The sequence below is a fragment of the Rattus rattus genome, chromosome 5 (genome assembly GCF_011064425.1).
Source record: "Rattus rattus isolate New Zealand chromosome 5, Rrattus_CSIRO_v1, whole genome shotgun sequence".
Classification (NCBI taxonomy): domain Eukaryota; kingdom Metazoa; phylum Chordata; class Mammalia; order Rodentia; family Muridae; genus Rattus; species Rattus rattus.
Window position 1 is genome coordinate 88,315,286 of NC_046158.1, and position 19,310 is coordinate 88,334,595.

Below are 19,310 nucleotides of genomic sequence, written 5' to 3' on the forward strand. Positions count from 1 at the left end.
AAGTAAAGTTTTATCTCATACTTAAACTATATAGTAGAAAACAAATTGTTGTGGTATTTAAGAGAGTAGTAATCATTACCTCGCTACTAAAGGCAAGAATTAACTATTTGCATGATAGTACATGCAGTGACTTTCCTCGATGCTTAGGAAAACCCTCATTTTTCAGATGAAAAGACAGTTGGTAAAACAGAGCAAATTTCAGTAAATCCTTGAAACATATGAGCCTAACCAGAACGCCATTGTCTTGGTCTTCTTTATTACTTCATGAGTGTGGATGTATGAAGGTGTGCTCATGCCAGACAACAACTTGTCATCCTCAGGGAGTTTATCCACCTCACTTCGGACAGGTTCTCTTGTTAATCTGAAACTCTTTGGTTAGGCTAGACTGCCTGATTAGCTAGTGACTGGCCCAAGCTTGTGCCACCACATCACAGTCCAATGTAGGTGTGGAAATGGAACTCAGGTGCTTATGCTTTGAGGTAGGCACTTTACTGACTGAACCGCCACCTCAGTTCATTCATCTTTGCTCTGGAGATAGTAATGAGTTTATGTTAAACTTTGAATGTTGGAAATGTCTATAGCAAAAAGCACGGCGTAATTACCTTCCACCTTCCATAGTTGTCACCAGCAAACGACGAGACTTTCATCTTCACATTCACTGAGCCCCTCAGACCTTCTGCCTCTTCTTTACTTTGAGGCAAGCTAAGACGTATTTCATATGTTGATACTTAAGTATGTGCAGGAAGACATTTTTGAATCCCTACCATAAAATTGCCATAAGGAATACTTGCAAAGGTATTAGTTTGTAATATAGTTAAATATTTTTAAGCAAAGGTCACTTTTGCAGGGAGTTTCTATGTCAATTTCAAGAACCCTCATATTATTAGAGTGAAAATAAATGAGTAGTAAGATGCTATTATGTCGACACCCTATAACTGAAGGGGAGAGCTAATTTGTACAGTTGTATAATCCTACCCATCTGGACTATTGTCAGCCCCAGTAATGAAAAAACACTGTAAATATAGACCACAGATGTGACTTTATTACATTCAAACAGCCACAGCAGGCCATGTAACTGCCTTACAGTGTTTAAGGCTAATGCTCTTGGTGAGCACACTGATCCTGGAGTATCAAGAACACTTTAATAAAACATTAAGAGGGTTAGGAAAGTATATAACATTCCTAATGACGGGGAACTCGATGCGGGATAGTGTTAGAATTCAAGAGTCTTTACCATTGTAAGTGTCAGGTCCTGAATGGAGCTGAGGATTGATGAATGAGTATGATCACGGGGTAGATTATTTTGGGCAGGATTAAATTAAGATCATTGTGGTTAAATAGCTTATTTAAGGATAGTAAGAGGAAAACTACTGGTTCAAAGCCAGGTCCATTCCCTTCCCCAAAACCTTTAGGTTATTTTTGGAGGACAGGGAATTGTTTCTCAAGCTTCCATCTCTGTGAATGTGTAAGGTGAAGGTGTCAGTGTTTCTGGGTTACTGACACAAAGGGTGTTTTCTGACAAAGGACTTTAACCAGATGTACCAATACTGAATAACTGGAGTAAGTCATAGCAATAATCCCAGTAAATCGCCTTTCTTAATCCGTCGAACAGTTTTCTTCCAATACCATTGTTCTTACTGTAAAATTGAACAAAATAGGCCAGCATGTCATTTACAGTCACTGTAACCTTTGCCTCACTTTTGGTTGCTAATATTTCTACCACATCTAACTTTGCTATGAAAATTCTACAGATAAAAGCTTCATCAGATTTTATCTTTGATCATTAAAGTTTTGTGTTGTGTCAGTCATTGTCATTTTTCACTTGTGATGTTTCTTACACTAATGTGCATTAGGAACTAGACAGAAGCTGTGTTTACAAATGCATGCAGTTTTGTGAGCATGAATAAGCAGCCCTCTTGCAATATCTGCCATCTTTTCCTTGTGGGCTTCAGCTAGATCCTCTGGTCCTTAAAGGAGAGTGTCTCCAGGTCCTAGAAAAATGCTTATTGCATCACAGTTTGAACTTTCATTACAAAAAGAACGATGGATCATAAGGTTGGTTCGTGATCTGCTGCTCTAGTATGGACATGCTGGAGTGTGGACACAAATGCTTTGAAAGGCCAGAAAGTTAACACAGCCTAACAAAACTGATTATATTGACAGATGCTGCCCATATATTGAGAGACCGTGCCCAGAGTATTCTTGGCTCAGATAAAGTTCTCGTCCCTAGCCTGCAGCCTGATGTAAAAAACAAAACAGAACAAATGAACGAAAAAAATCAATCACGAGTGTTAGGGGTGTTTGTTTGTTTTGTTTTTTAATGATCCTGACCTTTTATGAGGGAGGGGGAGATAACCATGGCTTCCTTCGGGCTTCTACCTTTTCTTTTTAAAGGATCAGCTTTAGTGACACCCATACATGTCGTATACCAAATGGCCTTCAACACCTCAGTAAACAGTACTCTGGAGAGCATCAGGACAACTTGGGAAGACGCGGAGCTGACGCTGTCAGTCCGGAGCCTTCCAGTCTTACCTGGAAGCCAAGCTTTGCAAGCCGGGACAAAGCCCCTTGCGGTGTACAAGCGTCGCTATGACAACACGGCCTAGTGCTGGCGCTGATTGGCCGGAGGGTGCGCGCGCGGAGACTGCTGGGAGAACGCGACGCCGTCCCTGCTCGGGCCGTTTGAACTTGGCGGGCCTGATGCAGGCGGCGGGTCCTTGGCGGGCCGCCTCTCCCGTTCCTTGCACCCGCTACCTCGCCCGCTGCAAGCCCGGCTTCCGGCCCTCCTCGAGCTTTGTCGTCGACCTCATAGTGGATTCCCAGGGCCCAGAGCTGGAGGATGTGGCGTTGACCGAGTGCTTGTTGCCGCCGTCTCTGAGCTGCAGCAACTCCACCCTGTCCCTGTTGTCTCCCCTTGGCCACCGGAGCTTTCCATTTGGCGAGGACGACAGTGAGGGGGAGGATGAAGAGGCCCTGGACGAAGATGCCTGTGAGTCAGAGGCCAAGGTGGAGAGCTTGGAAGGAATGGAGTTACAGGGCCGCTCCAGGTAAACTCAAGGCCCGGCCCTCACAGCCCTTGTCAAGACTCCTTAGAGATGAGATTCAGAAGGCTTTGTTGCCCCCGGCCTTATAACTTCCTGTTTTTCAGCGCAAAGGCTGTGTAGCACCTGCATCCTGGGATGCTGGGCAAATTCTTACCAATGGTCATTGATTTCCCATGATTCCTAGTTCCTTTTCCTGAGACCGAGTTTTGCAGTCTCAGTTTTCATAGAAACTTACTGTACACAGTCGCAAGCACACAAAATTTGCTACCAGGATTCCTTAAAATCCCCAAAAACCACGTTATCGACTCCACAGCTCTTTTTCATAAATTTAGCACCAAAATGTATAGCTAGTGCTGGGTAGTAGTAAGTAGGTGCTATAGCTAGTGCTGGGTTGTAGTAAGTAGGTAAAGAGCTGAGTATGGTGCCTGTAATGTTGGTACTCTGCAGAGACAGGTTAACTGACCTGTGTAAGAACATTTAATGGAATAGTGAGTGTTCAAGGGGGTTAATAACACCATCTTAATGTTTATTTACATTGATTCATTCAACAAACATTTACTATTTTGCCACATATTAGTGTAGCTAGAGGGGACCATAAACAAGGTATACAAGAACTAGAAAGCCCAAATCACTTCATAAATAACAAAACTGTATTAGAATACAGATAGAAAGTCTACTTGGGCTGGAGAGAGCTCGTTGCTTAAGGGGGCTAACTGCTCTTGCACCAACCCAGGTCGATTTCCAAGCACCCTCATTATCAGGTGGTTCACAACCACCAGTAACTCTAGTTCCAGGAAATCTAACTCTCTCTGTCTCGTACTGGCATCTGAATGGCTGCACTTGTTGCACATAATAAACTCACACACAGTGCATACGTACTCATAAATAAAAATAAACCTTTTAAAAGGGTCTGCCTCAAAGGCATACAGCTAGTTACAAGCAGCCCAGGGCTTCGAACTCAGGTACCTCTTTCGTACTCTTACGTACTCATTACTGTGTAAACTGGAACAAAGGGCCTGCCCCTGTAGGAATCCTTCTAAGACAGCTTTGTTCTAGGATATATTCCTTGTGGCATCTTCAGGAAGCATTTGCAAGGTTCTGATTGTCAAGCCGTGTCAGGCATAGTACAGGAGAGTTAGGAAATTGCTGCCAGCAAGGCTGTGCTTTTTATTTAATTAGTAAGATAGTCCCCACTCAGTCTAAGGCATTCATATAAAGAATTAGTCAAATACAAAGTCACTCACATGGAAGGACAACTTTGTAAGGGTGAGAAGTGAAAGTTTACAGCAGTGAGGGTGGAGGTCACAAAGAACAAGTGAGTAAGCCACTCTTCCAGACTGCTAATAGCAACAAGAAATAGGCTTCCCCTGATTTTCCTAGTAGAGTTTTCAATTAGAATTTTAGGAGTCTTTTCACAAGGACAGTGCGGACTTAACATTTTAAAAATAAATTTGCAGGCTGTGGTGAATACCTTCTAATTAATATTCAGAAGAACCAAGCAGTGTGTCGTAGTTTAACAACACTGTGAATAAAGCCGTCAGAATACATGTCAGCTACTGAGACTTGTGTTTGCTTCCAGGAGCCAAAGAAACTAACCATTAGAGAGCCAGCTAGGGAAGAACTAGGCCTATTCGGGTCTCAGTCAAAGCCTGAATGAGCCGATAGGACCTATTTTTAGCCTGCTTTCACACTTTAGTCCTTACTTAAAGGACTAGGTAAGACTACATCTGAAAAAAAATGATAAAGATTTATCATGTTTTGTGGATACAGGAAAGGAATTTCACTTTTAGGGCAAAGCTAGAGACAGCACAGAGGCGTGACACATTCATCTACCTGCAGTTCAGCAAAGCAGAAATAAGTCTGATCAGTTTGCTGAAGAAGGAGCCCACTCAGGAGTCTGGGTTTTATGCTGAAGGTAAAAGCCTCACGGAAGAATGTTTGCAGTGATCCAAGGATTCAGCTAAGGGGTGAACCTGGACACAGCTGTTAGAGTGGTTCGAAAGAAAGGGAAAAGACTATTTATTGTAAGGTTGGAGAAGAGAATGGCTTGAAAAAACAGAAGACTAGAGATTTGTTACCACAAGTGTCCATGTATATGTAGGATGTGGAGCTAAAAATGGAAGTTTCTGGTTTTGGTGACTGGGTAGGTGTGGGTACTCTTCACTAAGGATTGGAAGAGAAGTGAACTTTTATTGAGAGGCTGGGATAAGTGCACAAATGATTGGATTTATTTTGTACTAACTTTATTAGCTGGATAATTGGGAACAAGTCTGGAATCCAAGATAGAGGTCTGAGCTATATTACTGATGTGGGACTAAGAAGATGTAATGAGACGATACAGGACAAGATAAAGTCATTCTGCAAGACTGAGAAAGAAGGAACCGTATAAATAATATATATCAGCAGTGTCTCTTTCCTTCCAGAATACAGATTCTATAAGGGTGTGAATAAATGAATAATAACAGGAAAATGAGTAAACGTAATCTATGAAGTAGAGAAAATTACATAACAGAGTTGATGAGGCCATTGTTTGCTAGGAGGAACACTAAAAACACAAGGAACTACGGTCTATAATAAACTAGATTTTAGGAGTGAGGGGGATGCATCTGGCAGAATGCTAAGATAAATATTGGATTTAATCATCAGCACCACAATTTTTTTGTTTGTTTTTAAAGGAGGCTGTAGAGATGGCTCAGTAGTTAAGAAGACACACTGATGTTATAGAGAACATGATTCGAGTACCCAGCTGATGTTCACAACTTGCTTATAACCCAGTTTCAGGACATGTAACTAACACACTCTTCTGGCCTCTGTTGGCACTGTACTCATGTACAAACATGTACATACAGACACACATTCTGTTTTGGACCCTGATTAGTCTCTTCCATGGAATCTGGCCATTAAGCTTTCTCTAAGTCTTGTGAGCATTATGCATTACCCAGGATGCTCTGCTCTTAGATTTAAGACACATGGTAGGAATGGAGACTGACAGGAGACCGATAGCCTGAAGAGTTGTAGATTCACTAAGAAACTAGCAAAGGCAATCAACTGTAATACTTAGTTTGTTCCAGTCCCTGGGTTCAATTTCAAGCATGAAAAATTAGAGAAAACAAAGAAAAAAAGCCATAGTAACAGACAAGTATTATTTCTTTGAAACTTTTAATTTTAAAACAATTTCAAGCTTAGAAAAATTTGAAAGAGAACTTAACAAATATCTGTTTCCTCCTTTAACCAGAAATCCCTGGTTGTTAACATATTTTTGTTTTGTATTTGCTCTGTATGTATACACATTGTTTTTTCCAAAATACTGTTAAGGATGGGAAAAGGTCTGGTTAGGATTACATGTAGTAATTAGCTGTCCAAGTAGGATTTTTAGGAATAATTAAAAGAAAATCAGCAATGCTGAAACTGAGGCCGATAGATTGGTTTGGGACACTCCCACGGGTTCTTAAGTAGTATGGTTTTAGAAGTAAGTGCAGGTGGATGGCTAGCCAGAGTCAAATGGACTTGTAAAAGTGAAACTGTTTGGACTACGTTTTTGCTTTCATTGCACAGCTTCGTGTTTCTGAGTGGGAAGAGTTCTCTGTAGTAAGTTTTCCCCTTCTCTTTCTTGTAGCTGTGAAGTTGAGTCCCAGGACAAACAAGAAGAGAAGCAAGTGCTGTTACAGGAAAGCAGTCTGACACCATGGGAGATGTGGTTTGTTGGCAAAGAAAAGGAAGAGCGTGGCCGGCTACAACAGAAAGTTCTGGAGGTAAACTGAACAATGATCTCTTCACTGAATCCTGAGCTCGTAGATCCACCTGTCTCTGCTTCCTCGGTGCTGGAATCAAGGTTGTGCATAACCACGAACATATGAATCTTCATATTCAAACATAGCTAGAGAATATTAAAGGGTGCTCTTATTTTGAAGAAAATAGAATCAAGCTCTCCTCTAACCTGCATTTTTTCCTGTTAGATATTAATATATTTCCATATCCTTGAAAACATTTTTTTTGTTCTGAGAATTGAACATGAAGGCAAGTGCTCTCACCTTTGCGTTACACTCCTAATCCTAATTAAATACTTTTTAATAATATCATTTTAAAGTGACTTCCTGATTATATATAGGATGTATTAAATATGTATCAAAATGTGTTTACTGTGTAGAGATTTTATTTTCATCTGTTTGTAACCATGTTAACAGTAAAATCATAGAGACTAAAGCCTTTATAGTATTAGAACAAGTTTTCCTTATCAGTTTTAAAACTATTTTTGTGTTGAATTTCTTGCTAGGTAGAAAGTAACAAGTCAGGAGACATGGCATAACTCAAATGGTTGTAGGTACCATTCCATTCAGTAGTTTGCTATTACACACTACTCTGTTTTCTAGAATGTAAATCAATTCCTGGAAAAGCACACTGTGAGGGAAGCCCTTCCTTATTAACAGGACTTTAAAAAGACCTTGTGGTTGGTATTAGGAAGGCTTAGTAAGAGCCCCAGTTACAGCCTTTTCACCTTACAGCCTTCTCACTTGCTGGTTGGCATTGCTAAGTTATTTAAACTTTTGTGCTTTAACTTCTCCATCTATACAAGACAGTTGAAATTGTACACATCACTGGATTTTTATAAAGACTAAGTGAAATGAAGCATGAAAATGACTGGTTTTGGTTTTATTGATATTATTTGTATCATTGCCATCATGATCTTCTTAATGCTTTTTTATTTATTTTGCATATTAACTTGTATTTTGAGATCCAAACAAGAGTCTCATCCTATTTTATTAGCCTTGCCACCGCTCACCCTGCCCCCAGTACTGGGAATGAAATCTAGGACCGTCTACATGCTAGACAAACAATCTGCTACTGACCTATATCCATAGGTTCAATATATTAAAAATACTTGTTCCCGGCTGAAGATATAGCTTAATTGGTAGAATGCTAACCTAGCATTCATGAAGCCCAGGGATCCTTTTCCAGAATGGCATAAATCAGAGAGGTGTGATGGCACATGCCTGTTTCCCAACTGCATTTCCAGTATCTGGGAGGTAGAGTTTGAAGGATCAGAAGTTCAAGGTCATCCTGGGGGAGTTAAAATAAAAGAAATCAATAGAAATACTTGTCCATAGTAACAAGTGTGTTCTTTTTATTATACAGAAAATGAATATGTGTATACATATATCTGAAATGTCGCAGTTTTGTGCAATAGCTGGTACTGTATTTTGGTTTTATTTGTTTTTAGCCCATTGAATTGATATTAGATTCACAGTTTTGTTTTGTGGTGAACACTGGGGTGTTCATGGCTTTGTCTGGACCCTCACTACAAGTCACTTACTAAGACAAAGGAGTTACTTCAAATCATTTTTACTTGGTATATAAAGAAGGTTCATAATTAGAGTAAGCGTGCCTGGTCTGTGGAGTCATATAGAACAAAGCTGAATTTTAATGTGGAGAGTTGCTTACATTCTTTTGGCCCTGATTTCTTCATCCACAAGCAGACCTTAGCAGCAGAGTAGTTAATAGCATGCACTTGAGCCATACTTTCTATTTTCAAAACTTAAGACTGAGTAGGTTCTTCCGTGCTTTGATGAAAGGGAGAGCACACTGTTGGGTTATGGCTGAGGGTAGAAAATGCTCAGTACAAGTTAGATATTATTCAGTATGAAAGCCGATAATTACTATGAAAAGCTGTTTCGAGAACAAATTATAATAATATAAAATCCATGCCACAATAATTAAACATACAGAAGGCTATAATTATTTGTAAGGGTTAAATCCTTTTCATGTTTTAGATTACTTAGCATTTTTGTGCTGCCTTATTACTCTGACATGACTAAGGTATTTTTGTCTGAGTGGTTTTTTGGTTTTTTTTTTGGTTGTTTGAGACAGGTTTTCTTTGTGTAGTTTTGGCTGTCCTAGAACTTTCCTTGTAGACCAGCCCTTTCTTGAACAAATAGAGATCCACCTGCTTCTGACTCCCAAGGGCGGGGATTCAAGGTGTGTGTCACATTTGCCCAGATTTTGTTTGACTGCTGTGTAAGCTTATTCTGAGTTGTAATCAGTAGATTTTTCATGCCTTTCATTTTGTTTTATTTCCTGCTTTCCTTACTTACTGCATTGCCTCTTTGATTTTATAATCTATATCATAAGAAGCACAGATTTTTTTTTTTTTTTTCCGGGAACAGAGACTGAACCCAGGGCCTTGCGCTTGCTAGGCAAGCGCTCTACCACTGAGCTAAATCCCCAACCCCAGAAGCACAGATTTTTAAAATGTTTGTTTGTGTGTTTTTCTGTATGAGTGCTCTGTCTTCGTGCACACTGGAAGAGGGCATCAGATCCCATTACAGATGTTTGTGAGCCACCATGTGGTTGCTGGGAATTGAACTCAGAACCTCTGAAAGGCGAATCAGGTGCTCTTAACCACAGAGCCATTTCCTGTCCCCAGATCTTTTTTTCTTAAACTACAGGAAGGAATAGTGTATCTGAGATTCCTACTAAAGCTAAAAATCAGGAAGACAGAAGTAATTGGTTAACGTTTCACTTAGTAGAAAAGTTAGGACTGAATTGATTTCCAATATAAATGCCTTTCTTCACAATATCAAGATATATTTTAGAAACAAATGAGTCAGCCTTAATATTTATTTACTTTTTTGACAATTTTGAGTCAGTCTGTTTTTTTTTCATATCCTAGGATCTTAAAGTTGCTGTGCCATCCCAACTGACCCCAACCTTAATGTTTCTGCTTCAGCCTTCCAAATGCTGAGATTTCACTTGTAGACTACCACAGTTGGCTTAACTATTTATTTATTTAATTATTGCACGTTTGTTATAGAATGATGACCTTTTTTTAAAAAAAATTAATCATTCCATTTGTTTATATCTCATGATATCCCACTTCCCAGTTATCTCCTCCCTCAAAACCCCATCCCATGATGTCCTACTTTCCTACCCCCTTCACCAGCCCCCCTCCCCCTCCCCTTTGCCTGTAGGAGTTCTCCCCCACCCACCCACACTTTCCTACCACATGCCTCCAGCATCTACCTACTCTGGGGCATCAAGCCTCCCAGGAACCAAGGGCCTCCCCTCCTGTTGCTGTCAGGCAAGGCCATTTTCTGCTACATATGTATCTGGAGCCATGGATCCCTCCAGCTACACTCCTTGATTGGTGGTCTAGACTCTGGGAGAACTGGGTGGTCAGGCCAGCCTATGTTATTCTTCCAATGGGTTTTCAATTCTCCTCTGCTCCTCCAGACCTTCCTGTAGCTCCCCAACCAGGTTACCTGAGCTCAGTCTGATGGTTGGCTCTAAGTATCCACATCTGCATTGGTCACTTGCTGGCTGTACTTCCTCAGTAACTGCTACACCAGGTTCCTGTCAACAAGCACCTCTTGACCACAGCAACAGGGTTGGGTTTGCTATCTGCAGACATGATGGATCCCCAGGTGGGGCAGTCCCTGCTTGGTCCTTCCTTCAGTCTCTCTTCCATTTTTTTTGTCCCTGTTTTTCATTTGGAAAGGAACATTTCTGGGTTAAAAATGTTGAGATGGTTGGGTGTCCCCATCCCTTAACTGGGCTCCATGCCTATCTGCTGGAGGAGGTCTCTACAGGATCTATCCCCCCCCCCTTCTCTGTGCAATTCAACTAAAGTCATCCCCAATGGGTCCTGGGAGTCTCTCAGGTCCCTGGTGTCTGGGACCCTCCGGGGGCTATCCCTAGTTCCTTGTCCTCCCTGCTACATATTTTTGTTCGATTTCCTGGCCCTCTATACCTCTCTCACATCTCCAGATCCTGAATAGGTTGCCACCCTATTTCCTCCTTTCTTCCTTCCTAGTCCCTTTTCCCTCCACCTCCCACAATGATCCTGTGTCCCCTTCAATGCAGGACTGCAGCATCCACACTCTGGTCTTCCTTCTCCATATGTTCTGTGGGTTATATTATGAGCATTGTGGGCTTTGGGGCTAATATCCAATTATTAGTGAGTACATACCATGTGTGTTCTTTTGTGGCTGGGTTACCTCACTTAGGATATTTTCTAGTTCTATCCATTTGCCTGGAAATTTCATGAAGTCATTGTTTCTAATCTCTGCTTAGTACTCCATTGTGAATATGTACCACATTTTCTGTATCCATTCTTCTGTCGAGGGACATGTGGGTTCTTTCCAGCTTCTGGCTATTATAAAGAAATCTGCTATATGTTGGAACATCTTTTGGGTATATGCTCCAGAGTGGTATAGCTGGTTCCTCAGGTAGAACTATTTGGAATCTTCTCAGGAACCACCAGACTGGTTTCAAGAGTGGTTGTACCAGCTTGCAATCCCACTAGAAATGGAGGAGTGTTCCCCTTTCTTCACATTCTTGCCAGCATCTGCTGTCACCTGAGTTTTGATCTTAGCCATTCTACATTCTAACTGGTGTGAAGTGGAATCTCAGGGTTGTTTTGATTTGCATTTCCCTGATGACTAAGGATGTTGAACATTTCTTTAGGTGCTTCTCAGCCATTCTATATTCCAGAGTTGAGAATTCTTTGTTTAGCTCTGAACCCCATTTTTTAGTAGAGTCATTTGGTTCTCTGGAGTTTAATTTCTTGAGTTCTTTGTATATTTTGAATATTAGCCCTCCATTGGCTATAGGATTAGTAAAGATCTTTTCCCAATCTGTGGGTTGACATTTTGTCCTATTGACAGTGTTCTTTGCCTTACAGAAGCTTTTCAATTTTATGAGGTCCCATTTGTTGATTTTTGATCTTAAAGCGTAAGCCATTGGTATTCTGTTTCCCCTGTGTCCAACTATTTGAGGCTCACCCACACTTTTTTTTTCTATTAGATTCAGCGTATCTTGCTTTATGTGAAGGTCCTTGATCCAGTTGGACTTGAGTTTTGTACAAGAAGATAAGAATGGATGAATTTGCATTCTTGTACATGCAGACCTCCAGTTAAACCAGCACCATTTATTGAAAATGTTTTTTTCCACTGGGTGATTTTTAGCTCCTTTGTCAAAGATCAAGTAACCATAGGTATGTGGGTTCATTTCTGGGGCTTCAATTCTGTTCCATTGATCTACATGCCTGTCTCTGTACCAATACCATACATTTTTTTTTTTTTAATCACTATTGCACTATAGTATAGCTTGAGGTCAGGGATGGTGATTTTTCCAGAAGTTCTTTTATTTGAGGGTAGTTTTTGATATCCTGGGTTTTTTGCTTTTCCAAAGGAATCTGCAAATTGCTCTTTCTAATTCTCTTTGAGCATAGCTTGAGGTCAGAGATGATGATTTCCCCCAGAAGTTCTTTTCTTCTTGAGAATGATGTTTGATATCCTGGGTCTTTTGTTATTCCAGATAAATTTGAGAATTGCTCTTTCTATCTCTGTGAAGAATTGAGTTGGAATTTTGATGGGGATTATGTTGAATCTATGTTGTTTTAGGTAAGATGCCATTTTTACTGTGCTAATCCTACTGATCCATGAGCATGAGAGATCTTTCCATTTTCTGAGATCTTCTTTGATTTCTTTCTTCAGAGACTTGAAGTTCTTGTCATACAGATCTTTCACGTGCTTGGTTAGAATCATACCAAGGTATTTCAAATTATTTGTGACTATTGTAAGGGGTGTTGTTTCCCTAATTTCTTTTTCACTCTATTTATCCTTTGAGTAGAGGAAGGCTACTGATTTATTTAAGTTAACTTTGTATCCAGCCACTTTGCTGAAGTTGTTTATCAGCTGTAGGAGTTATCTCCTGGATTTTTTTGGGTCACTTATGTATACTATCCTATCATCTGCAAATAGTGATATTTTAGCTTCCTCCTTTCCAATTTGTATACTTTTGATCTCCTTTTATTGCCTAATTGCTCTGGCTAGAACTTCAAGTACTATATTGAATAGGTAGGAAGAGAGTGGGCAGCCTTGTCTTGATTTTAGTGGGATGCTTCAAGTTTCTTTCCATTTAGTTTGATGTTGATTATTGGTTTGCTGTATATTGCTTTTATTATAATTAGGTATGGACCTTGAATTCCAGATCTCTCCAATACTTTTAACGTGAATGGGTATTGTATTTTGTCAATAGTTTTTTTTTCAGTATCTAATGGGATGATTTTTTTTTCTTTGAGGTTGTTTATGTAGTGAATTCCATTGAAGGATTTCCGTATATTGAACCATCCTTGCATTCCTGGGATGAAGCCTCTTTGATCATGGTGGATGATCATTTTGGTGTGTTCTTGGATTCAGTTTGCAAGAATTTATTGAGTATTTTTACATAGATATTCATAAGGGAAATTGGTCTAAAGTTCTCTTTCTTTGTTGGGTCTTCTTATGTTTAGGTATCAATGTAACTGTGACTTCATAGAAAAAAACAGGTAGTGTTCCTTCTGTTTCTATTTTATGTAATAGTTTGAGGAGTATTGGTATTAGATATTCCTTGAAAGTCTGATAGGATTCTGCACTAAAACCATCTGGCCGTGGACTTTTTTGGTTGGGAAACTTTTAATGACTGCCTCTATCTTCTTTGGGGTTATGGAACTGTTAGTTTATATGATCCTGATTTAACTTTAGTACCTAGTATCTGTCTAGAATATCATCCATTTCATTCAGGTCTTCCAGTTTTGTTGAATATAGACTTTTGTAGTAGGGTTTGACTTTTTTTTTTTTTAAATTTCCTCAGTTTCTGTTATGTCTCCCTTTTCATTTCTGATTTTGTTAGTTTGGATACTGTTTATGTGCCTTCTGGTTAGTCTGACTAAGGGTTTATCTTGTTGGTTCTTCTCAAAAGAACCAGCTCTTGGTTTTGTTGATTTTTTTTTTTTTTTTTTTATAGTTCTTTTTGTTTCTACTTGGTTGATTTTAGCCCTGAGTTTATTTCATGCAGTCTACTCCTCTTGGGTATATTTGCTTCCTTTTCTTCTAGAGCTTTCAGGTATGCTGTCAAACTACTATTGAATATTCTTCCCAGTTTTTTTTTTTTTTTTTTTTTTTGAGACAGGCAAAGCTCTGAGTTTTCCTTTTAGCACTTTTTCTTTGTGTCCTATAACTTTGGACATGTTATGTCCTCATTTTCATTGAATTCTAAATAGTCTTTAATTTCTTTCTTTATTTCTTCCCTGTAGACAGTTGTTCAGCTTTCACGTGTATGTGGGCTTTCTGTTGTTTTTGTTGCTATCGAAGACTAGCCTTAGTCCTTGGTTCAATAGAGTACATGGGATTAATTCCGTGTTCTTTTATCTGTTGATGTTTGTTTTGTGTCTGAGTGTACGGTCGATTTTTGAGAAGGTACCATGAGATGCTGAGAAGAAGGTATATTCTTTGGTGAAATGTTGTATAGATATCAGTTAAATCCATTTCCTTCATAACTTTTGTCAGTTTCACTGTGTGTCTGTATTTAGTGTCTGTTTCCATGGTAAGTACAATGGTGAGAGTGGGGTGATGTTGAAATTTCCTACTATTATTGTGTGAGGTGCAATATGTGCTTTGAGCTTTAGTAACATTTCTTTACAAATATAGCTGCCCTTGCATTTGGGGCATAGATGGTCAGAATTGTGAGTTCCATCTTGGTGGATTTTTCTTTTCATGAGTATGTAGTGTCCTTCCCCATCTTTTTTGATAAAAAAAAGTTGAAAGTCTATTTTATTGGATATTTGAATGACTATTCCAGTTTGTTTCTTGGTCCCATTTGCTTGGAAAAATTTTTTCCCAACCTTTTACTTTGAGGTAATGTCTGTCTTTGACTTGATGGTGTGTTTCCTGAATGCAGCAAAATGCTGGATCCTGTTTATGTATCCAGTCTGTTCACCTATTTTTTTTTTTTAAATTGGGAAATTGATTCCATTAATGTTGAGAGATATTAGGGACCAATGATTGTTGCTTCCTGTTATTTTTGTTGTTAGAGGTGGAATTATGTTTCTGTGTTTCTCTTCTTTTGGGTTTGTTGTGAAAAGATTAATTTCTTGCTTTTTCTAGGATGTAGTTTTGCTCCTTGAGTTAGAGCTCTCCTATTATCCTCTGTAAGTCTGTGTTTTAGGTAATACCTTGGTTATTCTGGGAATATCTATGGTAATTGAGAGTTTTGCTGTGTATAGTAGCCTGCTGGACTGGCATTTTTGTTCTCTTAGGCTTTGTATGACATCTTTTCAGGATCTTCTGGCTTTTAGAGTCTGCTGAGAAGTCTGGTGTAATTCTGATAGGTCTGTCTCTATGTTACTTGGCCTTTTTCCCTTAATGCTTTTAATATTTTTTCTTTGTTCTGTGCATTTGGTGTTCAATTACTATGTGAGAAGAGAAATTTCTTTTCTGGTTCCATTTGTTTGGTGTTCTGTAGGCTTCTTATATGTTTATGTGCATTTCTTTCTTTATGTTAGGAAAGTTTTCCTCTATAATTTTGTTAAAGATATTTGCTGGCTCTTTGAGTTGGGAATCTTCACTCTCTTCTGTACTTATTATTCTCAAGTTCAGTTTTTTAATTATGTTCTGGATTTCTTGAATGTTTTGAGGTAAGAGCTTTTTGCTTTTTGTGTTTTCCTTGACTGTTGTGTTGATGTCCTGTATTCTGTCTTCTGCCACTGAGATTTTCTCTTCTATCTCTTGTATTCTGTTGATGATGCTTGCATCTCTGATTCCTGTTCTCTTTCCTAGGTTTTCCATTTCTGTGGCTGTCTCCCTTTGAGTTTTCTTTAGTGATTCTATTTCCATTTTTAGATCCTGGATGGTTTTGTTCAATTCCTTCACCTGTTTGATTGTGTTCTCCTGTATGTTTTAAGGGATTTATGCGTTTCCTTTTTAAGGGCTTTTCCTTGTTTACTTGTGTTCTCCTATATTTCTTTCAGGGAGTTATTTATGTCCTTAAAATCCTCTATCATCTTCATGAAATAGAGTTTAGATTTGAATTTTGCTTTATAGGTGTGTTGGGGTAGCTAGGACTTCCTGTAGTGGGAGAACTGGGTTCTGATGTTGCCAAGTCAAATTGGTTTCTGTTGCTTTTATTCCTGTGCTTGCCTCTTGTCATCTGGTTATCTCTGGTGTTATCTGACCTCCCTGTCTCTGACTGGAGCCTGTCCTTCCTGTGAGCCCGTGATCCTGTGATTAGAATACCTGGGAAGTCAAGCTACAACTGGTGTGTGGGCTGTGTGGGTTCGAGTCCAGTGCTGGGGTTCTGGTCCTCGACATAGGTAGAAACCAGAAGATGCCCAGGAGTGATGACTTTGTTGTGAGATTTTTGTTCAAGTATATAATGTACTTTAACCATATCTATCCCACTACCCATTCTCCTCTTCCTCCTCTCACTAGTACTCTTTTCTCAAATCTCTGACATTTCGCTTTCTTTTAAATTTTAACAAAAAACTTAATGTGGTAAGTTGGATCATCAAAAAGATTAGCCTTATTGTTGATTCCATCAACAAAAATTCATTTCAGATGTTTTTGTTTGAGTTATAATTAGGTCATTAAAACTACTCATTTACAAAATTTAAATGTTATTTTTTAACATAGATATTATAAAACCTAGTACATTGGACTTCACAAGTCATTTGTGTTTTATTTAGTTTGAGTAGTTCTTTAGCTACCTGCCCAGATTCTCTGTGCTGTCTGTGCAGGTTTATTTCTATGATTGCCGTGTGGGCACTGGACTCCATGGAGCTATGTTAGAGGAGGCTGTGCTCCACCTGATATGGTGCTAGTCACTGAACTTGGGTTCTCTGCAAGAACATGCTTTTAACAACTGAGCCATCTCTCTAGCCTCATTCTCTCTGTCATCTTTAGGTCTATTAATTAACTTTACATGTGAATATAATGTGTTCAAAATTGTAAAGTACCTTTTTTTCAAAAATCCAGGTGATTTTTCATTCTTTTTCTTCACCACATTAACTTGGGCCATTTAATTAATTAGTCTTTAATAAAGCAATTGGATGGGATATAGAATATTCAAAGCTATTTTGTTTTGTTTTAAATGTTACCTTCAGTGGCTAAAACTTCTTTGCATGTAGTTAGACTATGTTGCGGTAAAATAAAAGTAAGTTTTTCTTTTTATCCCACACCAGTGCAGGAACCGTGTAGCCTCATGACATCTATTAGATATTTTCATCTCAGTCAGCAAAGTGTCTCACCCGCTATGCTCCATATCACATTGCCAATGGCTCTGAGCCCAGCAACAATCTCTCTACATCTAGCTCCCAAGGCAGGTTGCCACCATGCCACACATACACATCCCAATTCCATGGTGGCCCAGTGTGTCCAGTCACCACACACTCTCTTGAACTCAATTAAATCGCCACACGAAAGAACATACAATACAATAACCTCTGAACCAATTGATAATATATAATTGCCCACCTAGACATAAAAAAGCCCTGCCTGTACACATCCATCCCTTAAGAATATTCATAACAACCTGTAAATGTGCTGAGAGGAATCTTAACATCAGCCTCCTTGTTCTCTCAGCTTTTCCTCTCTAGTTTCCTCCTCTCTAAAACTTTTCTCCCTCCCATCTTTCCTTCTCATCTAATGACAGGCCTTGTTCTATCTTGTACCTGCCTTCACCTACATAATGACATCATCCTACAACAATATATTGAAATACACATACATGCTGATTTTATTCTTACCATAAAGTGTGTACACTCTGGGAAAGTAGCTACATTTGAAATTGAGTGGTATACCAGCAGACCATGTTGGGCTTTTGAGTGAAGACTCCTGTCCTGGAAGAGGCCTACATTGGTGATGAACAGATGGAGTAGATGCCAAGCATTCATGTTTCTAAAATGTGGTGGGCATTTTAGATGGGTGGGCAAATTATTTTAAAAGACCCTCTGGAATTGGACCACTACTTTAGGTCAGTGTTAGCATTTTCTAGGTATTACTGAGTCTTCTTTAGCCCTTAGACTAACTGATAATTGGCAACTATAAAGCAGGGTCTAAGATCTGAGTAATCCCTTTGCAATTGTTGATTATTTGAAGAACCTTTAAAAGGATATAAGTATGATTACATTTAAACTGTAAAACTGTTTCTAACTCTGAAAGCATGGCATTAAAGGGCAAGATGGTGAGTAGAGATGTTTGAAAAGCATGGTGAGATATCAATTTTCTCTTTTTGAGAAACCCTGCATAAATTGAATACTATGAAGCAAGAATTCATGCAAAGGGGTGATTTAGAGCTCTCAGTGACAAAGACTGATTACAGTGACTAATGGCTTGAAAACTATTCTGAGGAAGACTGACTAGGAAATTATTGGGTTCTTGTTAAATGGGGAAGACTCGATGGAGTTGTGTCTGAAAACAAAGGAGAAAAATATATATACACATGTGTGCATATGTATACATATGTATGCATATATGTAGATAAAGTGTCTACATATAGCTATGATAGTTACATAAACAAGATTTTGAAAAACAGTGCTTATAAATGAAATGCTGGGGAAGTAGAAATGGGATGGGTCCTGGATTGGACCCTAGTTCCGGTGAGACCCTGCTCTCAAATAGCAAGATAAGCCCTGTGAAATGGCTCAGTTAGTAAAGGTGCTAGTCTCCAAGCCTGATGACCTAAGTTTGATCCCCAGGTCCCACAGTAGAAGGAATAAACTGACTCCTAAAAGTTGTCAGTGGCATGCATGTACCCACACTTCACATGCATGCATTATGTGAACATTGCACATGCAGACACACACACACAAAACCACCCAGTTCATACTAGCTATATAGCAAACATTCTGTAAAAGTGTATTATATGAGTAATCAAGGAATAATAGCTGGTTAGTGAAGAAGTCTTAATACTAAGATCAAAATTTGCTTTTCGATGGACAGTACTTAAAAGTTGAGAGTTTGTGAGTGAAAAAGGCATCTGTCTTCCACCCAGTAGACTTGAGACAAGCACTCACATAAAATTGTCAGCCTGTGATTTGCTCTAAAGTGCAAAAACTTTGTTCTTGTATAAGTTTTATTTCACTTAAGGTACTGAACTTACACTGAGAGAAAACTGTCCTGATTGGTATTTCTGCTGAGATAGGTAGGTCTTAGGGAAACAGAAGGTTGGGTAAGAGAGTAGACCAATGGAACATAGGAAATTTGTATCTGATTATTAATAACTAAGGAGAGAGAAAACAATCAGCAGTGATTGATTATAGAATCCTAGGGAAGTCTAGTTTGAACAGTTTTCTCAACAGTGCATGGATTTTACTGATAAGTAGTAAGTTATGTGGCATTCAGCATGTGTTTTATTAGCCATACCTTCTTCATTCCTTCTCCCAAGAAAATGTGACAGCAGATACATTGATTCTCGTGACAGCAAGGCAGTTAAGTAATCTGGTATCTGAACATG

General features: G+C 39.1%; 1 protein-coding gene across 1 annotated transcript in view; it reads left to right on the forward strand.

The window, feature by feature from the left end:
- The first annotated feature begins 2,637 nt into the window (after window positions 1-2,637).
- Ccdc34 (coiled-coil domain containing 34) overlaps window positions 2,638-19,310 on the forward strand; it is a 35,377-nt gene continuing 18,704 nt past the window's right edge. Inside the window, exons 1-2 of the mRNA XM_032903869.1 lie at window positions 2,638-3,047; window positions 6,661-6,796. Of these exons, the coding sequence (XP_032759760.1) occupies window positions 2,701-3,047; window positions 6,661-6,796 (483 nt within the window). The 5' untranslated portion in view covers window positions 2,638-2,700. The remainder of the gene's footprint in view (window positions 3,048-6,660; window positions 6,797-19,310) is intronic.